Source organism: Hoplias malabaricus, chromosome Y (assembly GCF_029633855.1).
Source record: "Hoplias malabaricus isolate fHopMal1 chromosome Y, fHopMal1.hap1, whole genome shotgun sequence".
NCBI lineage: Eukaryota > Metazoa > Chordata > Actinopteri > Characiformes > Erythrinidae > Hoplias > Hoplias malabaricus.
This window is the reverse complement of record NC_089820.1, coordinates 3236114-3248638: the sequence shown is the minus strand read 5'-3', so window position 1 is coordinate 3248638 and position 12525 is coordinate 3236114. Positions and strand designations below refer to the sequence as shown.

General features: G+C 36.8%; 1 protein-coding gene across 1 annotated transcript; it reads left to right on the top strand.

The window, feature by feature from the left end:
* Positions 1–401: 401 nt before the first annotated feature.
* Positions 402–12310, top strand: LOC136679694 (rab5 GDP/GTP exchange factor-like). The gene is made up of 9 exons (XM_066658357.1): positions 402–531; positions 3813–4007; positions 4504–4631; positions 5237–5388; positions 5505–5574; positions 5977–6112; positions 7669–7757; positions 7989–8245; positions 9473–12310. Exons 2-9 carry the CDS (start codon positions 3850–3852, stop codon positions 9860–9862), a joined length of 1380 nt encoding a protein of 459 aa, XP_066514454.1. The 5' UTR covers positions 402–531; positions 3813–3849; the 3' UTR covers positions 9863–12310.
* Positions 12311–12525: the final 215 nt, after the last annotated feature.

The window sequence follows — 12525 nt, the reverse complement described above, 5'->3', positions numbered from 1 at the left end:
GTTGACACCCCTTTATTTAATACTCATGCAGCCTCCCATTGTAAAAGCTGCAGCTCTGAGTCTTCTTGCGTAATACATGTGATGAGAAAACATGACAAAGGATTTGAGACCTTTCCACCATACACCACCATCTTTACCTCATCCCACAAGCTTTCAACAGGCTTTAAGCCAGAAGAATGGCCATTGGCATAATCTTGATTCTTTGGTGAATTAAAATATAAAATAATCTTCATTAAATAAATAACTTTATTGTGTATAAAATTTGAAAACAGCTGTCGTGTAGATTAGTATGCTGGGATATTTAGAATTAAGCCTACAAAACATTTGTATTTGATCGTTGCACTTATTTGCTGAGCTTGTTTACTAAATCCGCAGCTGCAACCTGGCAACCGCGACTACTCCGCTCCAACAGGTGGCGATAGACACTCTGAGCGGAGTGTGTCTCTGCGCTTTGAGAAAAGGAAAGCAACAACTGAATGTTTTTCCCGTTTCACAACAACACCGGCTCACTACCGAGGGAAGTCCCGCCAGGTACTCTCAGCTTTTAAATACTTTTTAAATGAACACAGGCTGTGTTATTACACTCCAAATTATAACGACTGGCCTGTATTTTTGTGTAACTTTAAAACAAGTAAACACGAAGCGTCTGTTAGAGTTGTTTAGCTATATTACAGAGCAAAGTGAACTTAAAAAATATTACAGGAAATACATATTAAATGACTGAAACCGACCAAGAGACGCATGGATTTAAAAAGGAAACCCATATAACTCAGTTTAATCCGTGTGTCATACCGTGTACTTCGTTTACAGGGGAGTTGGAAACGTTGATGTCGATAACTAACGTCAACGGCGTTGGCTGTTTGTGTTTTGGTGTCATTTTTTTCTCGTTGTTTTCAGTAAAGTTACATTTGCATTTGTCAAATTTGTCTTAACGCTGTAAACACTCAGACGTGATCGTCGGGTTTGGTGTCTTGAGCTGTTTGAGCTCTAAACTGTATAATATGGTTGTAGTCACGAGTTTGTCATGTTCTGGATTCACTAGACTGGTTTTTACAGAGTGCTGCCCTCTCTCGCCTTAAAGCGCCCTATTTAGATGAAAGCTACACACAGACTGAACATATCATGTACACATCTTGTGTCCCCACCATTAGAGCAAGAGTAACTGTAAAGTGTTAAGGTCATCTTCCAGGTCCCCAAATTTAAGTCTTATACGTTGGTGGCATTTTATGTTTCTCACTCATCCAATAATTCCTTTTAGAAATGTAACATCAGACAAAGTAGTTGTTTCTTTAGAGGAAGGAAGGTTTCTGTGTTTGGCACAGTTTAGTCTCTATGTAGAATCATAACATTGAGTAAAAGCCAGATCATTGAAAATATTCAACAAATATTCTACACTTTCTTGACATTCTCTTAAAAAATAAAATAAAAATCAAAAGGTCCCAATTAATTTAACTTAAATTTAATTTAAAGAATTACTTTTTTTCTTTTTTTTGTTTTGGTTTTCTGTTGACAGTAACAGTATAGCCTCTTAGTCCTGATGTTTGCTACATGGACAAAAGTATATGGACACCACCCTTTTTTTTTTTTAAATGGCCTCATTGTGGTTGTAAGTGCCTCCAGACTTCAGGAATGGCTTTATGGAAGGCTAGAATTGACCTAAATATCTTTGTATGCTGTAGCATTAAGATTAGCAATTACAGGAACTAAAAGCTCAAGCTCAGATTCTGAAAAACAGACCCAGAATACTATCACTCCTCCCCCACACTTTAGAGTGGGTATGCATCCATCAAACTACCAGATAGTTATTTGTAGCACCAAAACTGACAATCAGCGTCGCACATAGTGGTCTTAAACCTGTTTGTAGCTTCTGTGTTATGGAAACTTGATTTATGAAGCTCCCAACCCAATGTTCTTGTGATGAGGTTGTTTCCAGAAGGTGCTTGGGACTGAGAAATTCAATAGGGACTATAGATGTTTACTTGCTATGCACTTCAGCATTCAGTGGCCATACACACTGAATTTAATGATCTACAATTTTGTGCCTGGGCAGTTTTTACTACTACAACTACATGATTTTCTTCCACAAATATAGCACTTGCAGTTGACCAGAGAGGAAAGGAGAGGTGGTGGGTGTCAATTCACATTTTTTTTGGTGTCATCTGATGACCATGCACATTTTAAGTCACTGAGGTCTTAAAACTTGTTTACACAGAAGCAGGGCTGGTTCAGGCTAAATAAACTAAACTATTTCCTATAAAAATATTCATCCCTTTGGATATATTCTGCTTTTATTTTTTTAATAAATGGAATCAGGATAAATATAATTTGGCTTTTTTTATTTTTGACAAAAAATAAAAATATATGTACCCTACAATCACAACTAATTTCAGACTGAAAATGGATTTGTACACAGTAATGTCAATAAATAAATATATGATGTAAAATAAGTGATTGTTGTTTAACTGTGTGATTGTGCAAAAAGTCAAGTAAGGGAGGCAACCAAGAAAAAAAATGTAATATTCATGATTTCAGAGCTTAAAGGTTTCTTTCTTAGATTCTGTGGGCACGTCTGATCAATGAATAGACCTTGCTTTTATTCTTGGTTGAGGCTTGTTCATGTCCCTGTATACATGCAGGATCTTGTTCATACTTCTCCAAAGACAGCTCATAGTGATTATCTGAAGTGTCAGGAATGATGGGTACATCTTTAAGCCAACAGTAATCACTCTGCTGAAAACAAAGATGGCCCCTTGCCGTGATTGGCAAAGCCATTCAAACTATCAGAGCACACCACACTGCGTAAGCGCTATGCCATACCATTGGGGCCAAAACATTTTAGAATTGTGTGCCATGTAGACTTACATTGGTCTGTTCTATGTCACGATCAGACAAATCTTGATGTACTGTGACAAACTACTTTAAAGATTTTGGGCACTTTACAGACGTATATTAGACACATTTTGAAAATGCTGTGTAGCTCCTGAATACATTAATGTAGCTGCTTTGTCTTACAAGACCCTGGTGAATAAGAAAATGCAGCACATGAATGATGTTATCACAAGCACCCAAATACACATTTTTAAACCCAAAAATAGTAGATTTTTACTTATTTATTTCTTTATTTTGGTTTGCCATTTTATTCTGTATTGATGTTTTCAATCTGCAATTAAATGATGGAAATATAAATAAAAGCCAGGAGGTGAATAAATACATTGGTCCAAATGTCTACTTCTGTTTCAGGCCTGAATGATCATTGCAGAAAATTTGGGACCCTATGCAAAATGAGAATCGAATGCAAAACTACATTTAACTGTAAATAGTATAAAGACAAGATTTCAGATGTTTTGAAAAAATGGTGCCTATTTTGAATTTGATGCCAGAAACACTACAAGATTAGGTTAGATTTTTTTTTTTTTATACAACACATACACTAGCAGCTTTAGTATTTTCTGCAGACATTAGCCTGATAATGCTGTTCCATAATTAAATCTCTGGAAGTGAGATGTTGTATTTACTGATTATAATGTTAAGTTGCTATTTCACTAATTTCAGTGTATCTATTTTTTAGAAGAAGCAACTCATTGTACTGACTCACTCACTTACTCACTCACATACTCTGGTTTAGAAAGGCTCCACAAGGGGGTACAATTCATTTCTTCACGTCAATGACGTAGGGTTTTGTTGTTGTTTTTATTTTTTTGAAATGAAGTGTCCTCTTTGGTGAAACATTGAGTATCTGAAAATACCACATGTAGTACAATTGCATGAGTGTGAGTTTGGAGTGTAGTTTTAAAACGATAATTCATCAACAGGTTTGGTGTGCTAGGTGGAGGAGTGGCATCGAGGAGAATGTGGGGTGAGCAGAAAAGGGGAATCCATGTTTCACAGGCTGAGCTTCTCTGTAAAGATGGCTGTGGTTATTATGGCAACCCAGCCTGGCAGGGTTACTGCTCCAAGTGTTGGAGAGAGAGAATCCGCAAGACTGAAACCAACAAACCAGAGAATGGGTAAGGAATGAGAACCTAACATTTTGTAAATTAAAGTAAGTAAATGTTAAAGGAATAGTTCAGTCTAAATTCAAATTTACTCCACTCTTCAAATTTAGACCAGCTCTGGTTTGTGGAGCAATAAGGCTACTGCAGCTAGCAAGTGTTGAAAGTTTTAACATCAACAGTTAACCTCATGCAAATTATATGCATGAATCTTGCCAGACTTGCTTGAGAGTTGTGAAGGAGGGGACTCACGGGTACTCAGGTACTCTGCAAATATTTAAGGCCGTATGATCTGGCTGTGTAATTGATTTTACCAAGTGTTTCATTGGTGAATGTGGCACTGTGTGCCTAGTAAATTTTACATGACAACAGGTTGCATACAGTCTGTAATTTTATGTGTGTGTGGATCTCAAAAACTGGGCTGTGAGTAGAACATTTTAGCTTCTAATAAAGTGTATAATGAGTTTACAACAGGTGTCTGATGACTTGCTTTTTGTTTGATGACCATCAGGCTTCAAGGTGATGGAGGATTTCAGCTTACATTCTCCAAATTTGAGGAGAAGAAAAATGTGGAGAAGGGAAGACGCTCCAGTACGATGAAGCGACTGTTTTGGGGGACACCTTCTCCACCACGGCAGGGTATTTATGATGTGTGATATCTTGATATAAGTTAACTTACTGAGTAGTAGCATCACCCTTTAAGTGCTTTATAACCTGTGGAAATACATACATATATTTCTATGTTGCTGAACATAGTGCACAAATATTTTGTGCTCTCTTTGGGTGGTTAGGACCGCCCTACCACTCACACTCAGAGTGATATGCAAATCTAAGCACACTCTTAGATAGTTAACTTAGTCAAACATTGTCCTGAAAGCATGTTATTCAATGACACGTGCTAGTTTTCACCCTCCCAGCTTAGTAACATCTAATAATTTGGAGAGGCCTAGCTAACCCTTGTTGTAGTAGATAAGTCTAGAGATATATAATGTTGAAATGTTTTAGCCAGTGTAGCTAAAGACTTTTTAATTTTGGCATTAATGATTTTTCTCAGACAATATATATATATATATATATATATATGTGTGTGTGTGTGTGTGTATGTGACCTGAGCAATGTATGAGGACTGTGTTACTTTGTTTTTATTGGCTATATACTTTTGTCATATCACCCAGTCATATTTCAGAATATTTTTTCTAGCTATTGGTCAGTAATTGTACCCTATTCTGATATGTCACTGGTAGAGACTTCAGAAGGTCAGGAAGCAGCTCTGAAGGCCTTTCAGAGTCTGGAGCCTGGAGACTTCCCAGGCTTTCTCAAGCTACTGCGAAAGCCGATCTCCCAGCGGCTGCACTCCCGTTGCACAGCCTTCCTGAACACCATTGAGGCCTACCATGTAATTATCTGTTTCCTACCTATATGTTTTCCAGTAACCCATAATTTCCATCTATTGCATTCCTCCACATAACTCCAAAGCCCTTGTGCAGGTCACCATTTTTTTCTGTATTTCAGGACCTACCTGTTGAAAAGCAGTCAGACTTGGTGCAGGATTTCTACCAGAACATTGCTGTTCACTTTAATGGTGGGTATAAAAAATGTCCATGAATCAGAATGTTTTTATTTTTAAGATTGTATTTGTTTTTATAGCCTATTAATTTTGTCTAGCATTGCATTTTGAACGATGTGTTTACTTGCTACATAATATTTACCAGGGATATTCAGACAGAACAAAGAATATAGTGTTTGTTTTAGTTTGTTATTTATTAATTTATCAATTTAATTCAATAAATATAATGTTCAAAGTTCCATCACATATTTTATATTACTTGATTTATATTTATTTAAGGCAAAAACCCAGCATTTGAATTAATGCCTTTCCAGCATTGAATTTCATTATGAAATGTTTACTGATTCTATGACATGTATGATTTAAAATTTTTTTTTATTTTATTTATTTATTTATTTTTTTTGCCTTTACTTTCAGGTCTGCCAGAAGCACAACTTTCACAAATGATGGAACATATTGAGAAGCTGATCATGACACGTCTGCATAAGGTGGTGTTTTGCCATGACAGTTGTGATGATGAACAGAAGGATCTGATACTTCAGCGAAGGATCAAGTGAGATATATTTACCCTTCAGATATTCTCAGAAGGCCGGACAGATTGCTTTAATGCAGGGCAGGGAGATTATTGAGGTTGGGATTCTGGCACAGTTTGGTGATTTTCTTGCTAAAAAACGTGTGCCACTGGTTAAAGGCCCACTTTATTTTTCCTTCTGTGTAATTTTTTGTATACTAAATATAGTAAATATTTTGTAAATAATTATTTTACAAACTCTGTTTAGAAAGAATTAACCAATATGTAAAAGATCTCAATTCAATGAGGACAATGTGTTTTTGATTTGACGCACAATAGCACCCTCTTGTGGAGCAGTCCCTAAATATGAGTATTATGAGAAATACCACCCCTTGGTTACAATTCCGAACAATTAGATGAAAGAAGCCAGTTCAGTGAGGTGCTTTGCCTCTAAAAATCAGTCCATTCTGAACACCCATACAACGTAAATGAGTAGAACTAGTCAGCTGTAGGCAGACCAGATATGTGTAGTATTTTTGAATGTCTGTTTTTGTGACAGAAATTGCTCTTTAGGCCTTGCGCCCGATGATGCCAGGTAGGCTCTGGACCCCCCGCGACCCTAAATTGGATAAGCGGTTACAGATAATGGATGGATGGAAATTGCTCTTTAGTTTCACTTAGTAAACCGCATGCCTTAGGGAATTAAATATTTTACACGTTTAACCATTGTTTATATATAACATCAAAATATTTTATTAAACAACTGAGCAAAACATTTCCTTGATTTGTCCAGGATAGCTTTCTCCAATGTTCAAAATGCATTTGCCTACCTTGTGGTTTGGTCAGAAGGGTGCTTTGACTACCCTCACTTAATTTACCACAGGAACAGGAAACATCTTATAAACATTTAGGAAATTGGTTTGACAATGCTCTGTTGTTCTCTACCTTTAATAATAACTGCAATCCAAGGTTAAGGCCAATATTTAAATATAAAAATCTTTCACTTGTGCTGCCAAAATCGCTCTGGTCCAAATGACTATTCTTCCTCTGATTGATTAGTGTGTTGCAGTGTACAGACTGGCATGTAAAGGTACACCTCAGAAGCTGTTTGTTTATTTATTATTATTGGCCCTCTGTACACACCTGTCCCAACATATGCTGGCTAATGTTAATTTATAAGATGCTTCTGAGACAGACCCTTATTTACAAACTGTAATACAGCTAGTATTTGATAACTATAAAACCTGCTCTTCCTTTTATATTAATCTTAATGTCCCTAAAATAAACACTACTATGGTTCCTCTTCATTTCACACTGCCACTGAACACAGCTGTAACACAAAACAGTACATTTGCAGTCCTTTATTTCAATTTCCAATTTAGAAAATCACATGACATATTTTTAAAGTAAATTAAAGTTTAAATAAAAAAAAATAATAGCAGATTTAATGAAGCTTTCTAGCACGGAAATGAACAAGCCCTTTTGGTCTCTGGCCGTTAGTTTCCCCAACCCCTGCTTTAAGGTCCTGTTTGTTGCTGTTTGCTTTAAAGTCCTGTAGTTTGCTCAGTTTCCTTTTTTTTTGTGGTTTGATCTGCCAGGTCTTTAAATTGGGTCACCCCTCAGATGCTACGCGTCCCGTTCCCCAAAGGTGGAATTGACAGTGACCCGTATTTACCAGCAATCACAGGTTGTTGTCAGTCATATTTAATTGTACTCAAATGCTTTACTTGTTTTGTTCTCTAAAATAATTTTATTTCATAATTCATTCATTAATTACATAATGCTTTCTAATATATGCCATATGTACATTTATTTGTTTATTTATTTGTGTTAAGTCTTGAGATATATATAATTTCCAAAATTTATGAAAGTGTGCTGACACTTAAAAGAAAATACTTTTTAACAATGTGTTCCACAGCCATCATTGAAATGGATGCCAAACGTGCACCTCAGGACAAACTAACGTGCGTGTCCAAGTGCAGTCAGAATGTGTTCCAGGCTCTAGCTTTGACCAATAGCCAGCCAGCCAATGCAGATGACTTCCTGTCAGGTCTGATTTATGTTGTGCTGAGGGCTAACCCACCTCGTCTTCACTCCAACATGAACTATATCACTCGGTTCGGTCTGCCTCACAGCCTGATGGCAGGAGAGACTGGCTACTACTTCACCAACTTGGTAGGTTTCCGTTCAGTACATAGAGTTAAGCATAAAATGATTAATTCCCATGACGTATTATGATTTTTAGTGAACTTTTATTTTATCTGTATGTTACTTCTTGCTAATAAACATTGCATTTTGGCCAGTTCCACTGAATTTAGCACACTGCAATATCTGAAACACTGAAAATAAATCAATGTATAAATAGTTTTCTCTAGCTTGTATATTTATTTTGCCACTGCTTCATTTTCCTGTATTACTAGCACTTGCCAATACAATATGAATGTACAGGGTGGGCCATTTATATGGATACACCTTAATAAAATGGGAATGGTTGGCAATATTAACTTCCTGTTTGTGGCATTAGTATATGGGAGGGGGAAATTTTTCAAGAGGGTTGCGGTGGGTCCGAAGCCTACCCGGAATCACTGGGCCCAAAGGAAGAAAAACACCCTAGAGGGGGCACTTGGTCATATGCCTTCTTTAAATCTGCAAAACACATAGGGTTAAGTAGCAAACTCCTATGCCCCCTCAGTTAGGTGAAGAACCTGGGCATAGGCTTTCCTAAGGAGACTGATGTATGTGATACCCTGATAATTGCCACTCAGTTTTTTTTTTAAATATGGGAACTGCCAGCCCAGTCTGCCAATCCAAAGGCATTGTTCCCAATAGCCATGCAATATTACAGATATTATCACTCAAGACAGCCCCCAATATCGAGGAACTTCAAAAATTCCAGGTGAATCTCAACCAATACAGGGGGCTTACAACTGTAGAGCTTTCCAAATATCTCAGTAACTTTCACCAAAGAAATGGAATCTGAATAAGGGGCATATCCCTTAGGCTTATAATATCCACAAAGTGCTTCTTCCAATGACCAACAATACCCTTACTTGATTTCATATTTTTACCATGCTTGCTGAGCAGAGCTGGAAGTGTTCCCCTGGCCCATTCCCCTCCAGAACATTCCAGAACATTTTGAGGCTGCCCATAAATCAATCTTCATGGCCACTCCAAATGTCTAAAAACTCCCATGCTCTAGGTTTAGCTTCTGAATCTTCCAAAGCTGTGGTCTTGTAAACCTTTCCTATATTTCGAATATAATATTGCATATAAAATGAAAATTACTAAGGCCATGAGTTCACCCAACATAGCTTAACAAAGATTTTACAAGATTTACGTCTTGAATTATGTCTTTGTATTATTTCTGTTATCTGTCAACTCTTCATTCTGTGTTTTCTTTAGTCATGTACAGTGGCCTTCATTGAGAAACTAGACGGCCCAGCGCTTAACCTCACTCCTGAGGAGTTCAACAGTTACATGAATGGACACAGAGCACCCCCCAGGCCCTTAGAGAGTGAAGGCCAGAGAAAGGCCCGGGAAAACCAAGAGCAGATGGAGGACCTGCAGAAGCGTCAAGAGAATGTGAACCAAGGAGTACAAGCGTTTCAGGAGCAGCTGGAGCAGTGGGTACGGTCTGTGCAGGAAAAAATGGATGAAATTGCAGCCCAGTCTCAGCTGCTTGAGAACCGCTTGTCATTGGAAAAGTCTGCAGCCATTGCCAGAGATCAGTCAGTTTTGGTGCTCAGAGACAATGCCTCCAATGAAACTGATCCTGGAGAAACAGAGTGTTGAGAATATGTTTAAGGAAACGGTATCATCCTAGACATTTGCTCATATGCTGCATCTACACTGCTGGGTAAAACACCCTATATGCTGTTTGGGGCCTGGTTTAAACCTAGTCGTAATTGCCGTTCAAGTGGTTTCATAAATACTGTACTGGGGGGGAAAAAATAGAAAATTTAATATATGAAAATAATAAAATATAAGCAAGCCAGAGATTTTATTTAAAAAAGTATGAAACTACAGCTGCTAAAACCATAGTTTTAAGTATATCAATATTTAATAATATCTGCTTTTGTACAGAGCCCTTCTGGTAGCAAAATAAAATGTAGGCATACAAATCACTTAGTGTGTGGGGAAAGTTTTGTTTTTTTTAATACTTGGGAACAAGTTCTGTTTCCCATACATTATATATTAAGTAATTCCCACACATTTCATCTGCACGCTTTAACTTTATTACGAAAGGTGTCACTAGCAGAACTCTACACCATTTGTCTTCCCAGAGGGTTTTTGTTATCCATGTCATTAATCAAGACCTGTGAAAACAGCACACATGCTACTAAGCAAACTACCCTAATGAACACTAGTCCCATCCATGAAACAAAGTTTACAAACGTATTGCAGGTTCAGTAAACACATTATCTATAGAAAAATAATAGAAAATATCCCCAAAAATAAGTGTAAAATCAAAAAAAAAAAAGCTTCAGTGATGCAAGACCTATGAGCTCAGTGTAATACCTGTTGTGTATTTGGCATGATTCTTTCAAGAGATTATTACAGCCTGAGGTATTCATTTTTCTGATTAACACTGAATGACTTAAGAATGATGTAAACACTGCACAACCTTCAAGTTTGGGCCATGATTAGTGTTATTGTGAACACACATCACATCGCCCATGTCAGGTTACGTCTGCATGTTCAGTGTCTCAGGTTTTTTGTGGCATGGTTATAATGGACACAAAGTAACATCCACCTTATTTAATGTGGATTAAAACCGCTCAATACTCCATCAAAATGTCCAAGTGTTTAAAGGCTTTATTAAGCATAACAGTGAAGTAAATTAGGACTTGCAGTCATTATACATTACGTCAGGTACACGAGTTGTTTTAGAACATATATATGTGTATGTATGTATATGCCACATATGTAATATTATATTACTTAAATATCCATTTTAAAATCTAATAATAAAAGTAAGTTTAACCTGCAGTGTATATGCAGCCTTATGGAAAGCTTTTGTTGGTTCCGGTGTATTGAAGGGTAGACCTATACAGAACTGGTGATTGTTGTACTACATGCATACGTATTCAGGTTTTATATGTTTAAAATATCAGTAGTGTATAAGCAGGTACTAACAGTTTACTGTAGTATTTTGTTTTGTTATACATGATGTAATATACACTCTATATATTCTTGATTTATTTTGTTTTCTTTAACGTCATAATTCGCCTCACAAGCTGTCACTTAAATGTTCCTAAGGAATATTCTTGTAATAGCTATTAGAAACTGTTAACATTATGACCACCTGTCAATAGCGTATTAGACAGGTGGCCATAATGTTTGACTCATGAGTGTATGTTTTATTTTCTCAGTGGTGTTAAATTGGGTTCCACCTGAGACACAGCAAAATACCTTTCCACTTCAAGCAGTGAAATCAACTCTGTCTTTTATTATAGTTGATGAGTTGTCTTAAGGTTTGTTTTGATGAGGAAAGACACTAAAGTTTGAAGTGTTCTTGCCTGGAAGGAACCCATTTTAACTCTCCTGATCCATGTGTAATTGAAATTTCCCTTAAGGAAAGTTTTTGATCAGGGTGCACAGCCATAGTGTCCAGCACATTTTGGTAGTTACCTTACACAAATCCACCCAGTAAAGCTGGTCAGTAATAGAAACAGCTGTCTGAACTTAAACTGTGCATCCCTGCTTTAGATCATGATTATTGCTATCTTTTTTTCAGTGATTGAATGATATTTTTCCTATAAACCAGGTGTGAAACCAGGCTTCCTCCTAGCCACAGCTCTGAAAATATTAACGTTTGTCTTCTTCTGATGTCTTGAATTTGTTTTATGAAGATCCTGCTATTTTGCTGATGAGTTGATGGTTTTTGTAAAGAGGCAGATGACTAAACTGTATGGTGCTAAGGCCCAGACACAGCTCGTTTTTAAACCTCTGCTGTAAGCAGTGCTGAAGTTTTGGATGATTTTGCACAGTGCTATTGTATTAATTAGGAAACCAATTGCACTTTCAGAGGTTTCAGCTCCACCTGTTGGGCTGGACATTATTTCCTATAGGAGCACTATAATTCCAGTGTCTCAGGGTGACAGTGGCCCACACTTTTAAATGTGACAAGTCTGAAAAAATGTCTATGCAGCAAGTTACTTTTGTTTACATGTTTAAGCGACACCTTGTCAGATAAATATATCTGGTTAATATGAAAACTGTTCAAACTGTTCTCAGTTTCTAATAAAAATCAACAGAACATTCCTCCAATTTGTTTCTTTGAGCAAGGAAAGCTTAAGTATTTCTAGTCAAGTCTAGTATTGGCACCTTTCGTAAAAAATTAAGAAAAACAAATACATGTATTAAATCATGCACACAGTGAATTGTAGTTCTACTTAAACAACTTGGTGAGCTGCATATTTCAGTTATATTGTGGACTGTAAGAAAAAAAATTT

Bases quoted from the DNA above. Each gene is read 5' to 3' on its own strand.
- LOC136679694 (XM_066658357.1), top strand. From the start codon at position 3,850: ATGTGGGGTGAGCAGAAAAGGGGAATCCATGTTTCACAGGCTGAGCTT. The intron at 4,008-4,503 runs GTAAGGAATGAG...GATGACCATCAG, and splicing joins ACCAACAAACCAGAGAATGG to GCTTCAAGGTGATGGAGGAT. The intron at 8,246-9,472 runs GTAGGTTTCCGT...TGTTTTCTTTAG, and splicing joins GCTACTACTTCACCAACTTG to TCATGTACAGTGGCCTTCAT.